Source organism: Grammomys surdaster, unplaced genomic scaffold (genome assembly GCF_004785775.1).
Source record: "Grammomys surdaster isolate TR1022 unplaced genomic scaffold, NIH_TR_1.0 170, whole genome shotgun sequence".
Classification (NCBI taxonomy): Eukaryota; Metazoa; Chordata; class Mammalia; order Rodentia; family Muridae; genus Grammomys; species Grammomys surdaster.
The window spans coordinates 7,278,028-7,300,061 of NW_021604618.1; the positions used below are offsets into that span (position 1 = coordinate 7,278,028).

At 39.1% G+C, this 22,034-nt stretch overlaps 1 protein-coding gene across 1 annotated transcript in view; it reads right to left on the bottom strand.

Annotated features, from left to right (window-relative positions):
* Nucleotides 1-22,034, bottom strand: part of Pdhx (pyruvate dehydrogenase complex component X) — a 52,802-nt gene that overhangs the window by 22,928 nt on the left and 7,840 nt on the right. The window contains exons 2-3 of the mRNA XM_028766932.1: nt 13,201-13,281; nt 1,853-1,953 (exon numbers count right to left, since the gene is read on the bottom strand). Of these exons, the coding sequence (XP_028622765.1) occupies nt 1,853-1,953; nt 13,201-13,281 (182 nt within the window). The remainder of the gene's footprint in view (nt 1-1,852; nt 1,954-13,200; nt 13,282-22,034) is intronic.

Sequence of the window (22,034 nt, forward strand, 5' to 3'; positions counted from 1 at the left end):
GCTTACAAAGATTAAACTGTGTGATAAAAGAACACAGGACCTTCCCAGAATGACATCACCAAGAGTGAACAAGGTATAATTTGTAACTTTCTTAAAAATGCGAATTCCAACTACACACTAATGCTCTAGTAATGATCGATACAGGATGCAGTTTTATAGAACCCGTATTTTTAGTAAGCATAACTAACTGCCTGGCTCTGAAAATAAAAATGCTATACACCTTCCTAGCAAATCATTATATTATATTTACAAATATAAGGATTACTCCACAATGAAAAGCAAAGGCATGGCTCTTGCTTGGACAGAGAGAGATGGAAGGGAAGAAGACTAGAAATACTATCTTTGTGGCTTCTGCCCCATTCTGCCTGGTAAACCTGCATACATAACGGCAGGAACATACTGCTTAGTATTCCTGTTACTCAGAAAGCATTAGGATACTAGTAAAATCACAAAGGCCTAAAAATCTATATAGTCTTTCCTCTGGTGGGAAAATAACTGTCACTAAAGCAGCCATTGACTATATCCATTTCCCACCTCTTTTCAGAATTTAGGACCAGAAGGATAGACACTACTGACCCACTGGAATGGCTAGCAATTTGAAATGCATTACTGAGCAGTTAAGTGGAAAATGCTATTATCGTGGAAGACTTCCACAGCCAAGCAATCCAGAGCTACAGCCAAGAACAGGCTGCCAAAAGCACACACAGGAAAATGTAGTTGAGTTTGTGGCATATGGTAATTCAAGCAATCTTTTTCTTTTGCAAAATACCATACAAATTATTAAGCAAACTACTTTTGGTATAGTTTTTTCCAACTCTAAAGACAGAAAAAATTTACCCTTCAATTCACATTTCACTCAAGTACATTAACTATATGTCCACTGGTGTGTTTTAAGGGGACTGCTGATAAAACACATTGCAAGAAGTGGATGCTGGAAATATTATCAAGTGTTGAGAATAAAACACTAGGGGTTAAGAAAACAAAACACCCAACAAGATCATTTCAGATAGGAAACAAATGACAGAAAAAAGGTCTACATGAACTAGAGTATAAAATCCTAAAGTACCAGGTATGTGGACAGAACAGAGAAAGGTTCACATCTAGCCAGAGTATAACGTCCCACAGAACTGTGTATGTGGACACAATAGACAAAGGGGAGTGGGGGTAGTTATAGCTAAGCTTCACTTAGAGATTCAAACACCCATCCACAGAGGATGGCCACCAGAGGGACAGCTTGCTTGTGAATTCAAGTGGCAGAGGGCAAAGTGGATACTCACTGCCCAGTCACAACCAACCAACCATGACTAATGGTGGGGCTAATGTCACCAAGGGCTGAGTGACCAGCAGCACTACAGAGTCCTAGAGTGACATTTATGCAATTCTTTAACCTTCCCACTAAGGCATGACTTAAATCATCTCCGAATCCAAGGAAAAGACATTAACAAATGAATTTGCTACTTGCTCCAGGTCATGTAAAGCTGGCAGCCCTTTCCACTTACTATCAACCTGGCAGTGACTGCAGGGCCCACAGTGTCAGCTGCCACACCAACACCATACTGTCTGTTCCAGGGACAGAATGCTAGTGGGCTCTACAGTGAGCACATGGCACAGCCCAACAGCCATGCTTAACCCCCGGCTCCACAGCTTTAAATGGGTATATTATTTGCTCTGTGTAAATGGTCTAAAATTCTGTCCTAAAACCACCATACACAAGCACACACACACAGAGGAAAATTTTGGCACTAAAACATTGTTAAGATGTGAATTAAAATGTATTATACAGTGGATAACAAGGCACACAGGAGGGACTTTATTCAAGGAGTTTACATAAAGAAAGACATCTATGTCTTACCACTATCTTGGCTAAGATGCCATCGTCATTTGCATCTAAGGTGACCACCGCCTTGTCTGTCTCAATTTCACATAACGAGTCTCCGGCACTCACAGCTTCACCTAAAAAACAACAGTGTGTTTGTTTGGTTGTTCTGTTTTTAAATTACATTTTATTATTGATTTATTCAGTGGGGTGTGTGTGTGTGTGTGTGTGTGTATACATGCATGCAATACATGGCTCATGTGTGGAAGTCAGAAGACAATTCATGGGAGTTGGTTTTGTCTTTCAACCATATGGATCCCATGGACCAAACTCAAGTCATGGAGCTTGGGGCCAAGTACTGAGCCTTCTTACCAGCCCACCCCCACCTTTAAAGGATAATTAGACTATTCCATCAAGTGAGAAACTGTATCATTTACAATACTTTTTTTGTTAACTGTTTAGGACAAATTCAGAAACCCTGCTAGCACTACACGGCACAGAATGAATATAGCTTAAACAGAAAATAAAATACATCTGTGAAGCCAACTAAGACTATTTTCTATGCAACAGAAAAAGATACAAAACTCTAAATGTGTGCAGGAGTCAACACTACTGATGTGCAGGTTTCTGGGCCCAGAGGTCAAGGGAAAGATGTGGGGCTGACAGAATGACCAGTCAAGGTTTCAGGAGCCAAAGGATAAAAAATGAGGACTAAAACATCCCTCAGCAACATGAGCTGAGGCAAATTATCCTTGAGGAAAAACAAAAACAAAAACAAGCATAACCCAGAGTGTGGGGAATGGGCAGGAGGGAAGACATAGAAATAACTCACACTGCTGTCTACTCAAAGCAAACCACAAAACATGGTTCTCAATCATATAAGAAATCCAATGTCATCATGAAAACAAAATATAATCAGTAATTAAAACAGAAACTAAATTTTGGAAAAACTACTATAGCAAAATCTTTTCAAGTAAGTATTCTGAGATAAACTAGCCATTACAAACACAAGAACCTTTTAAAAATTATAGAAGTGAAACCAAATAGTGTCAAGAAGAAAAGAAAACAATTAAAAGTTGTGGAGAGAAAAACTCAAGGTCCTAAAGTGAGGCATCAACGAGACACAGCAAGAGCGTGTGAACAAGGCACCAGCAGCACTGCAAAGGCAAACAGGAAAGTTGAAGGAAAAAGCTGGAAAGACAGCAGAGGCACCTCTCCTCAGGAGTTTCAGGGATGGTGGCTGGAGGGACCAGTGGAAAGGCAGTTGTAAAGAGACCACTGCTGAGAAGTCCCCAGGTCTAGGGACAGGAGGGTGAAGAATTCTGAATGGTTGTACTGACTAAAATGGGTAAAGGAATCTTGTGGCTTGGAGGGAGGTTCTTTTACCTAGGTGCTGGTGACAAGGGGATGCGTACACGTGAACATTAATTAGCTTTACTTTGATGAAAATGCAGCAGGGAACAAAAGTACTAGATAGTACAAACATGAATCCACATTTGGTAATCAGAGACTGTGCACTATTGACAACAGAAAACACACTTAACACAAGTTATCAGGAAAAAACAGATTGCCTCAGTGGAATGACAGAGCACACCTTAGGAGCTGCAAGAGTCAGAGGACAGTGAAGTAACACACTACTGAAGAAAAACATTGTCTGGAACATCAGACACAGCTAGACAACCAACTAAGAATTAACTGTCAAGTATTTTAAGGTACAAAAGGTGTAGGAAGATTTACTATAGTGGTTACTTTAAAGAGCTCTTACAAAATGTAAACAAAGTTTAAAACAAGCAGACACAGATAGAAGGGACGGACACAAGAAACCAGTGACCACTGAAGTACTGACTTGCTACCCATTTATAGCATAGCATGCTGAGGGAGCCAGAGCACATGAAAGCAGGTTGCAGAGTTTAAAACAGAATTATTCCACGAGGAAGCACTGTCTGTAATAATCAGGAGACTGAAGCTGATCAGTCATCACTGGCAGCTGGCAGCACACCCAGGACATTTGAGACCGTGTGATGAGTCCTAAAGATCCAAACCCACGGCTCTAGGACTGATTAGTGCTGAGAAGCCTTTGCCAATCCCAGACACAAATGATCTCCGCCAAGCTACTTACCTTTCCAACTTTCAGGAAGATTTTTAAATGTGTAGCTATAAAAAAGTATCATGGACCTACCTATAAGTTTTATGTTTACACTTAACATACACCTTTAGAAAACATTTTGCAACATTTCCAGTTAAAAATAAAGATGCAGATATATTTCTTGCTAAAAAGCCATTAATAAATCAAAAAGCAGGCTACCTCCCTATTCTGTACTCTGTCATGTAAACAGATCATCAAGCAAACTTTCATGTACAAGGCACACACACAAGAATGAAAGGCACTAAGAAAGCCTACCCTACAATACAAGGTTCAGCTCTGCCCAGCAGTTTATGTTCTAGGGTCATTTCTAGCTGAGGCTCACTACTGGGTTCTCAGCATCACATAGCTGGCTGCAGAAGATGACAGCTCCTCTGCTACTTGCACCATCTCCTCCTGGTTCATGTCAGTGCTGGAGGTGGAGCAGGCCTGGAGGAGGAGTGTAGGCCTCAGGAGGAGCCAGAGCAATGGCCACTGCCTAGCACCAAAGCCAGCAGCACCGTCCTGGTCCTTTGTCCAGATGAGCAGCTGACAGAACTGAGGATGAGTTCACAGAGGCTTCCCTCTCCTAAACATGTCTCAAGCACAGTTATGGCAATATTGATTGTATTAAATGCAATCCCCAGCCTCTTACACAACAATTTTATTCTACTGAAAGTGAAGACTAAACATCTGTTTCAAAGGTGTGTGTAGAGAAGGGCCAGCTGTTATCTGTTTAGCAAGTAGGTCAGATCTGTATGAAGAGTAAGGAAAATATGCTTGTCATTGCTACAGTGAGTAATGGTGACCATCATGCTGATAAAAGAAATCAATCAGAAAAGCCTGTTTTCTCCTATGTTCTAGAAGAAATGTTGAGAAACCTTAAGTTTAAAGACAGGACAATCAGGTTGACAAGAGCTGGTGCTGAGAAAGGAGTAGTTACCTCAGACAGCAGGTATCTCTGGCATGAGAGAAATGCTCTACACTGAACTGAGGTGGCAGTCATCAGTATGCACTGAAAAGCGATGATGTTACAGTATGTAAATTATTACCCTGATAGAACTGTCAAGATAGTTCACAAATTGTGAGATTTACTTTTCAAATTTTTCCACTTCAGCATCACAGACACATGGCCATACACAACAGAAACCAAGGCCTCTGCTACAACTGATTCCACTCAGGTGACTCCACGGATACTTACACAGCATGACAGTCCTTCAGAATAACACTACACTAGTTACAGATCATCATACATCTTACATGAAAGTGGTGTGACACATTCACTGTTCATGTGGCATGGGCAAGGAAGGGCACGAGGGCAGATTCTGAGCAGTCACATTCCCCACTCACTGTCTGCTCCATCTATGCCCTGCCCACCCTCGTCTCAGTCCGGTTGTGTTCTACACAGTAGAACATAGACTTTTACATGAAGTGGGAAACTCAAATCTTCTAAAATACACTTGACTTTTTGGTTGAAGGATAACACACTATGCTCACTTTAAATGGGAAACACTGAAATATACCCCCAAATAGGAAACTTTCAGTAAGGGTGGAATTACAGCTCAACTCATCTTTCAAGAAATTGGACATGTGAATACAGCCTAGAGTTTTCAAAGTATCTTCTCTTAATTTTATGGTGTTTTTATTCAACCCTTAGGCTGAAATAAAATATAATATTGAATACAAAGCTACTATTCTGACTCATTCAAAAGATAGAGATAACTTATATGCTATTATCTTACTTTCTGTGACTTAGAAGATGGAAGTGAGGATGAGTTCTGCTAGAATTCTAAAGCCAAGACAGAGCATCCCTCAGCTTACTCCCAGGGTGGGGAGCCCAATAGACGGACAGTGGTGAATCTTATGGCAGGATTTGCTGCACTCTGACCATCTTAGCTTCTAACACACAACACACATGTACTCACAGTATTGTCTGACATGGCTGTAATTACAAAGCCTCAGATTTCTAGAAACCCTTAAAACTTATGAAGATTACACTCTGTCACAGGGTATTAGATCATTATCTAGTCTTTAACTGCAATTTCTGCCTTCTTACATGTTTTAAGTTCTAAAATAATGGTTTTAAATCAGTGACTATACATCAATAAAGGCGTCACTATCAAAACAGAACAGTGTATTAGAATCTACCTGCCAGAATATAAATTTGTTTTCAACACAAAATTAGTTAACCAAGCCATTATAGATCTACTGCACTCACCATGTTAGATCATGGTGGCAACAATCTTTAAAGGGCTCATGAATTATCAAGAAACTAGGATTAAGAATGGTCTCAATTACTTCCAGTATATTACTAAATAACACTCCCTGCCTTAAAAGCTGGATTAACACAGAATTTAAGGAGCAAACTGCAGGAAATAAACTCCAGAAAATTAAAATGTATTACTGTGTGTCATCCATGAAACAAGTGCACTGTTGGAAAGTAGAGCAGATGTCTGAACTGCATGCTTCCTGCCTCCTGACCACACTGTCCAGTCCCACTGAGGACCTTATCACACTGCTGGTGAGCTGCAGTGCTCACATCTACCAGCCTGGAACTTCACAAAGAGTGATGGAACTTAACCTTTTCAAGTCATTATTTAGGGGTGTCAATATCCTGCTGAATATGGAAATAGCCAAAGCTCTAAGTCTTGAGGAAAAAAAGCTAAAACAGACACCCATGGATCATATTATTTAGAAACGCAGAACTTTCTCAGCCACTGATAATTATTTTAAAAGATATCAGAAGCCATGCAGAGCCAGTCCTTAAAGTGTTTCAGTGAAGCAATGGCTTTGGCTTATATGACTACCAAAGTTCTAGACAGCACTGCTGGTTTTTGAATGTCTTGTCTTCCATCTTCTCCTCAGTCTTACTGGATGTCTCATTTTATTCTTCTCAGTCCCAACTTTTCTTTCTAATCTTCCATTGCTTTACTTTCCTATGTAGCATGAAAAGTCTTGTTCGGCAGTTCACAAATCTGTGGAGTGTGTTTTGGGGAGCCAGCTGTGGTTCTGTATCCACTGCTTCCTCCCTCTCAGGGTGTCCTGATGCCGCTGTACAACAGGAGGCTAGAGGGATTTGTGGGCAGAAGCAGGGGTGGGGGAGGGTATTTAATGCTACAGTTCTTTACACAAAGGCCTTCTCCCACGATCTTCAATGAAATAGCTCTCTTAGAAGATCTTAGCTTGTGCACATATCTTTATTCAGGGTGGGTTTATATGCAAACACTTTTTTCCGGGTGAACCAGAGGTATGTATAGATTTTGGAAAGTAGGAAAGAGTTTTCAGTGTAAATGAAAATCATTGGTTGGAGTTTAAAGTTTATGAATGTCTTATTTGTATGAAGAAACATTCCAGGAATCTCAAGTACTTGCTGGGTGGATCCTTATCAGGAAAAGAGGAAGTTTGTAGGTCTGCCAAGGACTATTCAGCCCTCCCCAGGTAGGGTGTGGGGAGTCTGGATCCCCAGACAAGGTCAGAGAAGAGGAAGCCCTGCTGGTAAAGGGAATCCTCCATTTTGAGCTGAACTGAGATGAACTACCCTGTCATAGTAGACTTCAGCCTTTATAAGCATATATATACAAGTCTTCTGTTCACGTCTTATGACATCCTTACCCAACCTTCAACATTAGTTTTAATTTTATGGGCAACACTTTTCATGACTAGAACTTCCATTTGGCCCTTTTCTCTGCCTGGTATTTTTTATAGTGTGTCTATGTCATCATTTTTAATTCCTTCTCTTATATGTTTAGTAAGTTCAAATTCACATATTTTTATTTGAGATTAGTAATTCTAATCAGTGATAGGTCCTGGAGGTCTACCTGTGCTGGCTATGCTTACTGAGCTTCCCAGACAACTGCTTCTAAGTACATCATTAAGTTTGGGTCTGTGTGCTCAACAAATGGGACTTGACCTTGGAATCCTGAATGGGTTATAGGTTGTGCCCCTCCAGGATGGCTTCAAAGGTATTAAGAACTGAGTACCCTTTGCCTCAGCCAGAGAGTTCTCACTCACAAAGTCCCAAGTATTGTAAAGCTGAAGCCCATGAGAGAGGTTTCAAGGGAATGGGCATTCTCACTCCACAGAGACTGCCAGACCAACAGTAACTCTGTTGTCACACAGCGCAGAGCTCTAATCATACTGAGAGCTCACACTATCAGCAACCCACACCTGTGCCCAGACTCCACTTCCTGTAACAGGCTGAGCATCCTGCCTTCAATGCCTAATGCATCTCAAAATTGACCAGGCCCAAACCTGAATTTAACCACAGGTTTCCTTTTTCCTACCTCTCAACCAGCTCACATCTCTGTCCCTTTCTCAGCAGTGCCGGGTCCAGGAGGGCACATGGCATGGCTTCACTTCTCACTCACCATTCTGGCTGAATTCTTGGGGTCTCTCATGTTTTAAGTCCATTTATTCTACAGGAACTAGTTAATCTGTAAAGTGTTCCAGGGTCTCTGTCACATTCCACACTTTTGGATCTACCCAAGTGCTCACTAATTAACTGCTTACAGAGGCTGCCCAAAACTGGTTATAACCAGGGAAGAAAACATACTAACACATTTCCCACAAAGAAAAGAGCTAAAACTGCTACCAGTCAAATGAAACGTCCAAGACCCATCAGCCATAATATACCACACACCCCTTACTCCCACACCAGCTCAATCCATATGACCAAACCTCTGCTGTGAGGCCCCTTCTTACATTTCCTAGTATCCAGATTCCTTCAAAGAAAGGCAGTCCTGTTCTAAACCACCACCAAGCTCATTTGGCCAGGGTTCTCAACTAAATGCCTGCCAGCTTTCTTCCTGGTCACCACACTTGTCATCATTAGTGGAAGTGACACCACAAATAGCTGGACCTCCTGGAGTCAGAATAGAACCCTGTGAGACTTAGAATCCTTGTCCATGCCCTAAGCGCCACTTATGCTATTTGATGAACTCTAGATTGCACCATTTAATAGCAGTGCTTACTTTAAAGACACCTGTGCTAACTCCATCAACCACATGGGGGCACCCTCCAAGTCCTGGCCAGAGCTAGTCCCATGCTCTTCCCTCTGTCCTTTTTAAACACTTGCTTGACCAGCCCCAAGACAAACACCAGAGAGCATGCCCCTGCTGGCCTACAATTTCTCAGTATATCTAGTGATTCTGAATATAGACTAAAGATCTGTTCTTTTTCCTTCAAAGTTAAGCACTTTGGAGCATGAATAAGGAGGATGGAAGAAAGCATGAATAAAGAGGATAAAGAGAGTATAGTAAGACATTGGCTAGCAGACAATATCTGGAGGAGTTACTCTTACTACCAATGGAACAGTGACCAAAGGATGGAAAAAAGAACCGGAAAGCAGATCCCAGAAGATAGAGGGCCTTTCCCACCTTCCTTTACACCAATGTTATTGCTTTTACTTCTCTGACACAGAATCACACAACACATTCACCTCTTTGGCCTGGATATTCAGTGTTTTGTTTTTGTTTTTTTTCTAAGCACAATACTAGACTTTTGAGGTCTGGTGAAATGGCTGCTATACACAGCAGACAAACACAATTTTAAAAACAGGTTTGTATCAAGTATTCTTAATAACTTAATAACAGCAACAATCAAATTCATCTGGTGATTTGAAAAAAAACTAAAGAATGGTTTCTCACTTTAGAGTATACCGCAAAGGTACTAAGTACAACTTTTGTTTGTTTGTTTATTTTGTTTTGTTTTGCTTTTTTTCGCAACAGGGTTTCTCTGTGTAGCCCTGGCTGTCCTGGAACTCACTCTGTAGACCAGGCTGGCCTTGAACTCAGAAATCCGACTGCCTCTGCCTCCCAAGTGCTGGGATTAAAGACGTGCGCCACCATCGCCTGGCTTAAGTACAACTTCTAAAGTATACAGATCATTACAAAATTTCAAACACACACAGAAGTGGCAAGGAAAGTTAATGAAGTCATAGCATAATGAGATTCAGAACCAGTCTTGCACCCATACCTGTCTTTAACCTCAGAGCTTCCACTAGTGTAACTTCAAACCCAATCACAGACATAGTATTATTTCAAGTCCTAACTCTTGGAGATAACTACAGCATCACTCAACTTCTAAAGAAAATAGTCCCTTCAGAGCATTAAAATTTTAGCCACTTTTAAAACTTCTCTGATTTGCTTGGATCATAGTCAATATAAAGTCTATACATGGGCTTTAGTTGCTCAAGTCTGTTATGGTCTGCATGCCACTCTTGAAATTATATGTTCTAGAAGCTGGCCTGTAGCATTCCCTAGTCTCTGCCTTGTTGACTACTCCTTTTGGCATCCTGAAACAGGTTCCACTTCTTGCTGATATCCGGGAACATGGCAGGCTTAAATTAAGTACATTCAGTTCCCTTTCTGGTAGGACTACTTCACAACAGGTGAGGTATAATAACATCAGGAAGCACAGACTGCCTGGCTGCCTCTCTTACCAGACAATCACTAGCTACAGCTATTACTTCATAACAGCCTGTACATCAGTGGTACACTGACTTAGAATGACTTTTACTCTTTCAACAGTTGAGGCATGCTAACAATGAGACATTTCTTCTCACTGATTATTTGATTACCCTCAGCTACATACAGTTGGGAGGAAAGATAGGGAGAAGTAGCTGTCTTTCCATTTATTACTAGTTTCAAAGTGAGTTCATTTTCTAGAATCCTCTCAAGTTTTTCAATTACTATTAGTTTTCAGTACTGAGAATTTAGAGTTCAAACTCTCTTCGTGTACACTCAAATGCCATTCATCATCCTTAGTGATCCTTAAATTACCCTATCTTTAGCTCCTGGAGTCTACAAAATGCCCTCTTAAGTTCTGGATCATGTCCTTGCTTTCTGAAGTAACAGGATATTCTAGGTTTACAGGCATACTTCCTGCTCTAGCAGTAGCCAATCTCCACCAGTTTCACTCACTTCAGTGGGAGCTGGGACTTAAGAGATTGAAGTGTAGATACTTTGCAGTGAGTTGTTCTTTGTTTCTACACATTTCCAGGAAAGACCTTGACAATTATTATCATAGAGTCTTTATTTAATGCCCCCACCATTCATCTGTTTTGTCTGTGACCCACCCCAAAGTCCAGGTTACCCAGATCCATCCACCTCAACTATTCCTTTGATGTAGTCTGTAAAATACATATATGAGCCTGAAATCAAAGCCACCAATCCAACCATCATAATGTGACCACTCACCCTAACAGTTCACCAATCCAACCATCATAATGTGACCACTCACCCTAACAGTTCACCAATCCAACCATCATAATGTGACCACTCACCCTAACAGTTCACCAATGCAACCATCATAATGTGACCACTCACCCTAACAGTTCAGGACTGTTTTTGGAGCTCCTTCAGCTAGAATCTATTAGGCATTTATAGGCAAATTTATTGACATTTAAAATAGCCTTACCAGCAACCAGATACATGTTACCAGTTTCAACTGTCTCAACATTAGGGCACTTTCACATTTTAATTTTAAGATCATGCAAAATATGTATTTTTTCTATGTCAAAGAGAAAAATAAATCTATATTCAGGGACATCACCTTTTTGGCCTTTCTGTCTCCCCCATCTTGTCCTCTCCATTATAACCACTAACTGTCATTTTTAAACTTTTCTCTTATCCTTTTCTGGGTGCTGATTCCATGGCCTCTCACCTGCTAGGCAAGGGCTCGACCACTGACTCTCCCTACAGTAATTAGCTGAGGCCTGGGCAATTGCCCTTCCTCTTTATGATAAGACACTCTACCCTTGACTCTAAATTGCTATTTTTCACTGAACATCTCTCCACAATTAACAGGAGATACTGCTCACTTCTTTATAGTTATAGACGTTTTAAAAGTTAACCAACAGCGCTCCTGACCAGCATCTGGGCTGCCTCCATTTTCTGCTAAACAGGCAATAACTACCCTCACATGTGGTGTGCTTTGTCTTAATTTTACCAGTATAACACTGAGACAAGTCCCTGGGAATAGAGCTGCTGGGCCAAAGAGTAAATATAAATGTAATTGTTCTAGACACTGCAGATTCTCAGCTTTTAGACTATTTTGCACTCTGGAGTATTTGAGAACACTCACTTCCACCACTCGATCCATTGGTCAGCTGGTCAAACTTCTATATTCTGTATATGACATAGAAACATGATATTAACCCATCTGTTCATATATTGAATTTTTTAGGAATAGTCATACTTTGTGGTACAAGCCACAAATATTGATTTTTTTTTAGTTTCTCACTAGAGTCTTTTTATTTGGCTTACCATGTTTCTGTTATACAAATTTATTATTATCATTATTACTTTGTTTTATGTGTGTGTGTTTCATACGCACATATGCATGTGTACCACATATCTGTCTGGTGACCATGGTGGCCAAAAGTGCTGGATCCCCAGAACTGGAGTTACTGACACGTGTGAGCTACGATTTGGGTACTGGGACTCAAACTTGGATCTCCTGAAAGAACAGTCAGTGCTTTTAATTGCTGAGCATTTTCTCAAGCCCTACAAAAAGTGTTTTTCATCAAATTTAATACTTACTGCCTTCTTAACTATAGATTCTAAGAGGCAGGGAATTCACCACACTGTCACTATCAAGCTTTCTCTTAGTACTTGTGGCAAATGTTTTTATTTTTACATGGTATCCGCCTTATTGATAATTTAGTCTTGGCACAACGCAAACGATGTATCTAATACTGTGTGTTTTCACACTTAAAACATCCATGAGTATTACTGCCCTATTTTCTATTCAGTTCCACCAGTCTGTGTTTTGAAGCACCTACCACAGTTTTAACTGTAGAGGCTTAGGACCAACAAACCACAGTCCTCCGCTGTTGCTGTTGTTTCTTTCTTTTCTTTCTTTTTTTTTTTTTGTGTGTGTTTCCCTTATATTCTTTATTTATTTGTCCTTTCTATTGAAAGCACTTTCCCAGTTCCAGGAAAACATGCAGACACATACAAGCACAATAAGGTGCTAAGTTAAGCAACATGAGAATGATTTTGAATCTAAAAGCCACGAGAAGAACTAAATGCTGGAAGGGAAACCCTTTATTTCACCATTATGTGACACTGAAAAGACTGGTTTAACACAGAAAACTCTGCTGTACTAATATGATAAGTGTTTATTTACACAAATCTATACCAACCAGCAAAGAAACACATCTGCTTCCTTTCTATTATGAATTATGTAAAACACATGATGCTACAGGAACAAAATGATCAAGTCATCACGCAGGGAAGACATCAGGAACACAGCTGCTCACCTTCCTTTTTCAGCCATTTCACAATGTTTCCTTGTTCCATTGTAGGAGACAGCGATGGCATTAGGATCTTAATAGGACCCGCTGAAATTAAAAACAAAAGATCAACCAAACATGCACACAAAAATACTACAAACCCACACTCACATACCAACACAAATATTACACACAGCAAGACACTATGCATACATACATTCATACTACACTCATGTACTAACACACACATACAATGTCCCTCACAATCTATTGAGAAAGGACACACACACCACAGTGTATTGCAAATTGGAAATGAAGTGACTACAGAAAACAAAACATAAAGCTAATACCTAAATAAATATTTAGAATAATTTCAGATCCCTTTGCATGGCTAAAAGACATAAAACAAAATCAAGACAGGGTTCTAATGTCCTACAGCAAAATAATTGGGACAGATATAATAACTTCTAATCCTATGCTGTTCAATGTACAACTGTCCTTGCCAGTAGGAACAAACAGGAACATTGGCCTTGTCAAGGGTGACTGGGCAGGAAAACCTAGGACTTAAGCAGACTTTAGATCCCAATGGGTGCTGTAAAAACATCCCCTTGATCCATGAGACCTCTCAGTAAAGCATAATTAAGAAACTACTTTCTCCTTAGATATCTAAAGGAGACACTATATAATCATCCACATCCTTCCCAAGAGTCTTTACCGTTTAGGACCTCATTACAAGTGCATGAGTCTTCTATAACTTATATAAAAGTTATTCTGGCAGAATACCAGAGCAACAAATGAAGTCATCCATAGAATGTCTTTTGTCGTAATGAACTCTCAAAAGACTGTGGCACAGGCTGCACACATTCCAAACATGAAGAGGACAGATTATGCTTTCCTTTTCTTTGTTAATGTTATAGGGGTAAAATCAAGAGGATTTAACACAAATGTTTAAGAAAGTCAGATACTTCCTTTTGGGAACCAACTAATTTTATTGTAGTTTCAAATGGAAAATGTCTATGGCTTCATAGTAAAGGCATTTTCAGTCCTTTCAAGTATACGATTGTCAGAGGAAAACTTCTGTCTGCTCTCCACTTCTCTCTGAAAGACCAGGAATAGCACTTATGCTATGTCTTCATTTTTAAAAAAATATTTTTTTTGTTAATGGAAAATGTGTGTCTTCTCAGGTCTTCCATGGTCTGGGTGCTAATCAATTCCTTCCAAAGACAGGTCCACAGGTTTATTTCTTTCTGTTCCAATCACTGAAGCACTGTAGGCCTGATGCAGCAATTCATACACAACCTCCCATCCACAACCAAAAGTCCTGAAGTCTAATAAACACAGGGCTGAACTGAAAAATCCAATTATAGATGGCCACGTTCCAATCAAGCCATCGTGTTTAGACTCTACATGTTCATTTGCTCTCTATTATCCTGACTTTAAGTTGGTATCACTCTTAAAAAGCTAGAAAAGTAGAATGACCACTACTAACGGCTCAATGATGAGAGTCTAAACTACATCCTATTAGCATTCACATTTTCAATGAAAAGACTGCAGTTCAGACTCCCTGCCTAACTCAAGGCTAGCCTCTACTACACTATGGTACTTTGTGTTTCTGTGTCCCTTAATGCCTGTTAAATGCAACTCATCATTTAACCACTGGTAGCCTAGGGACCAACCACAGCAAACCAGACATATCAACTCCACATAAGCATTCTTTGTAAGTATAACAAAATGCCTAATATGCCTTTACCTTGGGCATATAGAACTGCAGCATTAAGAAAGCACCTTTACAATGATGATGAGTGTTTCAAACGCACTAGAGAGCAGCTAATCTCAATCTATCTCACGAGAACAGATATGGATATGTGCTGGAGAGCTAGCTTAGTGCTTAAGAGCACTTGCTGCTCTTTAAGAGGACCTGGGTTCAAGTCCCAGAACCCACATGACATCTTATAAAAATACGTAACTCTAGTTCCAGAATATTTGAAGAGCTCTTCTGGCTTCTGTGGTCCAAACATAAATGTGATACACAGACATACATGCTATTAGAATTTCCATACATACAAAACAAACAATTTTAATTTAAAAAATGAGGGGGGAATTCAGTGGGTCTCCTAACTCCTAAGTTATTAGCACTGGAGAACGCAGGCACTCAGCTCTTGTCTACTCTGGCTTTCATTAGTTATCGCCAATTGTTTCACTTAATTCCAAACTGAAATCTAGTCGAGATAAAAATTACATGTACAAAACAGCTCTAAAAGTCTTTTTCTTAGTCAAACAAATCTTTGTGCACTTAAAGAATTAGGATTCTAGATAGGTAGAAATGATGAAAGGGTCTATGCACTACCTCAATACACTGGTATCTAGTCTTAAGTCAAGAAGACGTAGGGGAGTCTGCTTAGAGCAAACACACACACACAAGGTGTAACTCCAAATTGCAGTGATTGGACACTTGAAGTTATGAAAAATTTCAGCAAGTGTTCAAAAGTTAATACATGAAACACATTTTGAAGTAACATTTAAATCTCTAATTATGGAGGAGTTGATTATGTTTTCCATGGCTTACTAAACAAATGAAGACAACTGCTAAGGATGTTTATCAAGCTCAACTCTCAATATTTATTTTTTAAATTCATAGAGGCAAATGTGCTTGGAAATACAAGAAGGCAACAAACTCTTACTCCTAAACAGGTAAGAAGCAAGGCTCAATCTAAAAGCATGGCTTTTTTAAAAAGTCTCAATATGTTGCTCTTATTAAAAAGCTCAAATCTGGCATTTTGGGAAAGAATATGTCATGACCATATGACTAATCTGCCAAACAGAACTCCACTTCAGAGAGGTGAAATAAAAGGACACAGTGCTCCCACAATAAGATCTAATTTGTGACAAATATTAAATCAGTTTTCTCAAAAGAGACTCTCCTGTATTTTTCCATTTGGTTCAGATGTCATTGTACAACTTATATTATTAATCTCCTATGATAATCTCTCCCGAAGAGACCTTCACGGTTTCATTACTCTTGACATTAAAGACTATATTATGAAATGTCAGCATTTATTAAGCATTACTTCCCAAAGTACAACATTAACAACTCCAACATTTTTATTTTAAACGTAAAACAAATCGTAACCACTCTTCTCAGTCACCCTTTATGGGTGAAATGGAATTGCTTCCCTGAATGATGACAAGAAAATGCAAAATCCCTGCAATAGATCACTATCCTTTCTCTCCATGAAGGTGACAAAACCCAAACAAAGGTGTTGGACGGTACCATTATTCAGCGCTGTCTCTTGACTGATTGTGCTGCTTTACTACAGAGAGTAAGATGTGCCATATAGTATATTTTGATCACTCCACAGACTTCCTGCTAGAAATGCCATTTCAAACAAGGAGCATTAACTTATTAACAAGAGTACACACTTCATCCTAACAGATCTTCTGTGGATGGAACATTATACACTTCTTTCCCAAATGTATATTTTTTTCTTGATAGAGAAAGTATACAATCATAAACTAGGCTTTAGGTATCAGGCCTACACATAACTACTACCTGCCCTATGTGGCTGCTACCCATACTTGAAAACAGTCGGTGCTTCTTTAGCTCCCTGTAATGGGATTAAGCTGCACCTATGCTTTTCATCTGCGTTAGACAGTATTTACGGACCCCCTCTTCATGCCAACAAGCAGTACATTCCACACTCCTGTCCGAGTGAGAAGGCTGGGATGTGCACCAATTATTTCCTACTAACATCCACTTCCTAACTGTGAGTGAACAGAGGAAATATGCTCAACTGGCTATACAAGTTTACATAAAATAATAACCATATTTAATATTTTGCTAGAATTTAACCTTTTGTAGTGATTCATTGCTTGTTCATTTTTATAAAGCAGTTAGATTATTTCAAACTGGTTGGCAAGTGAGCCAATATACAGAAATTATAAAACATTAAAACTATTAAGATGACTATGGTGTTGTGTGTTTTTAGTATTTTATTTTGAAACATTCACTTTTATGAGTAAATGTCTCACAAACCATTACAACTATTTTACTGTCTGTCTCATAAGAACAACACAATAAATAACATTGGAATGCTGTTGCTTGATATACAATAGGAGCTGTATGAACAATTTATCACCAAATTCAAGTAATTTCTACAGTTCTTTTAAATCTATTCTGTCAATTTTCCTACAACAAAATTCTGACTTTAATTTTAAATGTTGCACAATAATCTGATTCTAATTTATTTTCTCTAATGTATATTTTTATCCTGGCAACAAAACTCGTATTTCAGCAGAATCAATTATATTGCAGATTTAAGTTCATAACAAATACAGGCATTCCAAAAGATTGATGGATTAACAGAAAATTTAATATAAACAAACTCTTAAAATACAAATGCAGAACAAATTGCTTCATGGTATTAGTGTGAAGTAGATCTAAGCTCATTACAATAGCGAAAGACATTAAAGACAAACGGTATAGCCAAGTGACACACCCATTTACTGAACTGTAACCTAAGCACACAAAAACCATGAAATGAAGAGGTAAAGACAAAAGTAAATTGCCCAGTACTCTCAGCTCCAAAGCAGGAACTCACTAATAAAATGCATTTTTAAAATTGCTTTACAAATAAAGCAATCCCGCCATCTGCAGGCTGAATAGAATACAGCAGAACAAAGGGCAGGTGACTTAAACCCAGCCCAGGCCACAGAACAGCAAGACTGCAGCAGTGAATTTTAGAAGACAATTTCAGTGTCTCTTTAAAATAAACGACTGCTTGCCGGCTGTCTTTGTCCGATGCTATTTTGCTGTGGTGCAAATACAATTACTGAGAGATCGCAGTTCTTGCCTGGCAGGCTAACAAACATGTATCATGTATTCCAAAGACAATACATGATATCCAGTTGCTACCTGCTGTTTTTAGAGGGAACTTAGAATTTAGGTTCAACCTACTTGTCTTGGGAGATACAGAAATGAAAAATTGAAGTCAACTGAAACATTAGTTGAAGTGACTGACATTACATTTGTGGAGTAAAAACATTGTGCAGGACAGCAATTCCTGCAGGAAATGAAAAACAAGGGTAATAAGCTTTAAAAAATATGGGATGGATCATAATCTTCCATTTAGTATAAGCAGTGTCTACAAAATAAATGAATATACAAAATAAAATAAATACACTAAGTACTAAAGGACAAGAACTCCAGTGACTAGAAATCACCCACAGACAATGTCTAAAATACAAGCAAGAGGATTGGCTAATGTCAGAAGGAAGCTGAGAGCCAAAACCCTTGATTTTTAAGGAAGATAACTGGAGAAGTGGAAGACATGAGGTGAGATCTAATATAAGTTATAAGTTATAAGTTTCTATGGTTATTTGGCCATATATCATGTGTGCATATTACTATACTAAATGAAATATTTTCTTATTTAACATTTAATATACATATTAACAAAATATTTAATTTTTAAAAGCATCAAGACTGGAAAGTAGCACTGAACTACCTGGGTCACTATCTGTAAGTTGCTTTATTATTATTCTGTATTTCAGCTTCCTCTTCTGTACAACCACAATGCACATTTTTATAAAGAAATGAGGTGATGCATACAAAGTCATTACTCTAGAAAGGACTAAGTCCGAATTATTTATTATTGACAGGGAGCCTATTTTTAATAGCCACTTAGAAGATGGATTCCAGGGTATCCACATAGTTGCCTAAATGCACCTAAATGCTCTATAGTATTCTAGAACAACACAATTACTTCCTGGAGTAACGGAAGATGGAGTCACAGGTGTCTTTCACCTTCCTAGCCTAAACTCCCCACCTCCTCTAGCCATAATCACTCAGCTAAGCTACATTAACTCCAGTATCTGCTCTATTTCATCTCAACACTAACTGTGTCTCTCATTAAAATCACTGATAAATGTTTTACCTTCAATATTACCAGAGCTAAAAGCCAAATTCAGAGTTTGACAAATGCCCATGGAGTGGTCTGTTTTGCCAGCCTAGGCAAAACCAGAATTTTGACCTCTAAGGGATTATATGTATTTTAGATGGAAATATTTTCAGAATATCCCAAGAGAATACTTTAAAAATCTGTATTCCTCCTGCAGAGAAAACCAATGGCTTATGCTCTAAGATCAACAATAATTAAATGGGACCTCATAAAATCACAAAGCTTCTGTAAGGCAAAGGACACTGTCAATAGGACAAAATAGCAAACAACAAATTGGGAAAAGACTGTTACCAATCCTGCATTTGATAGAGGGCTAACATCCAAGAACTCAAGAGTTAGACTCCAGAGAACCAAATAACCCTATTAAAAAATGGGGTACAGAGCTAAACAAAGAATTCTCAACTGAGGAATATCGAATGACCAAGAAGCACTTTAGTCATCAGGGAAATGCAAATCAAAACAACCCTGAGATTCCACCTCATACCAGTCAGAATGGCTAAAACTCAGGTGACAGCAGATGCTTGAGAAGATGTGGAGAAAGATGAACACTCCTCCATTGCTGGTGGGATTACAAGCTGGTACAAGCACTATAGAAATCAGTCTGGCGGTTCCTCAGAAAATTGGACATAGTATTACCTGAGGACCTAGCTATACCACTCCTGGGCATATACCCAAAAGATGCTGTAGCATATAACAAGGACACATGCCCCACTATGTCCACAGAAGCCTTATTTATAATAGCCAGAAGCTGGAAAGAACCCACATGTCCTTCAACAGAGGAATGGATACAGAAAATGTGGTACATTTACACAATGAAGTACTACTCGGCTATTAAAAACAATGAAATCATGAAATTCTTAGGCAAATAGATGGAATTAAAAAATATTGTCCTGACTGAGGTAATCCAGTCACAAAAGAACATACATGGTATGTATTCACTGATAAATGGCTATTAGCCCAAAAGCTTAGAATACCCAAGATACAATTCACAGGCCACATGAAGCTCAAGAAGGAAGACCAAAGTGTGGATGCTTCAGTCCATCTTAGAAGGGGGAACAAAATACTCAAGGGAGGAAATACAGAGACAAAGTGTGAAGCAGACTGAAGGAAGGGCCATCCAGAGACTACCCCACCTGGGGATCCATCCCATATACAGACACCAAACCCAGACACTACTGTGGATGCCAAGAAGTGCTTGCTGACAGGATCCTGATATAGCTGTCTCCTGAGAGGCTCTGCCAGAGCCTGACAAATACAGAGGCAGATCCTCACAGCCAACCATTAGACTGAGCATGGGGTCCCCAATGGAGGAGTTAGAGAAAGGACTAAAGGAGCTAAAGGGGTATGCAACCCCATAGGAAGAACAATGATATCAACCAACCAGACCCCTCAGAACTCTCAGGAACTAAACACCAACTAAAGAGTATACATGGAGCAATCCATGGCTCCAGCTGCATATGTAGCAGCCTTATGGGACATCAATGAGAGGAGAGGCCCTTGATCCTGTAAAGGCTTGATGCCCCAGTGTAGTGAAATGCCATGGCAAGGAGGTGGGAGTGAGTGAGTGGGTGGATGGGTGGGTATGTGGGTGGGGGAACACCTTCATTGAATCAGGGGGAGGAAGAATAGGGGGTTTCCAGAGAGGAAAGGGAATAACATTTGAATGTGAATAAATAAAATGTTCAATAAAAAAGATAAATAAATAAAAATCTGTACTCCAGTAAATTGGAAAACCTTAAAGAAATGGATAAATTTCTGTACTCAGCCAAACCACCAAAAAGTCAAATGAGGAGATTGAAATAATAATAATGATAATAATAATAACAACAACCACAACAACAATAGTAGGCATAAGCCAGGGCCAGATGAATTCACAGCAGAATTCTATCAGCCACTAGAAAAGATCTGCAGCCAGTTCTTAACTATTTGAAAAAACCGTAACAGAAGGAACACTCTCAAACTCCTGTAAAGTTAGGTCACTCTAGTATCAAAACCTGGTAAAGACACAGCAGCAACAACAACAACAAAAGCACTCTAAACCAATATTTCTGATAAAAAGAGATTCAAAAATGTTTGATAAGATACTTACAAACAGAAAGCAGACACACATAAAGACCATTCACTATAACCAAGTTGGCTTTATCCCTGAAATGCCAGAATGTCTCAATATATGGAAGCCAATGAATGTAATAAACCACATAAATGGACTTAATAGACACAGACAAATGCTTTGACAAAATCCAACATGCCTTCATAATAAAACTATTCAGAGAATTTAAGACTAGCGGGAATATATCTCAACATAATAAAAGCTATATATGAGAAACCCATAGCCAACATCATCATAAATGGAAAAACGTTTGAAGCATTTCTACGTAAGTCACGAAGGAGACAGGGATGTCACTCTACCCACTTCTTTTAAATAATATACTTGAAGTGGTAGCTGGGGCAATAAAGCAAAAGAAGGAAATGAAAGAAATAGAAATAGGGAAAGAAGAAGTCAAACCATCCCTATCTGCAGAGGACATGATACTATACATTAGAGATCCCCAAACTTCAACCAGAAACCTTCTAGAAATGATAAATCCAGCAATGTGGCAGGATACAGAATCAGCTTGCACAAATCCACAGCTTTGCTATATATCACCAACAAACACACAGAGAAAAGGATCACTGGCACACTCCCATTCATAAAAGCCTCAAAGAAAATAAAATAAAAATAAACCTAACCAAGTAAATAAAGGACCTCTACAATGAAAACTCTAAACCACTAAAAAAAAAAAAAAAAAAAAAAAGAGCTAAAGACACTAGAAAATGGAAAGACATCCCACTCATGGACTGGCAGGATTAATATTGTGAAAATGACCATTTTACCACAAGCTATTTACGGATTCAATAAAATGC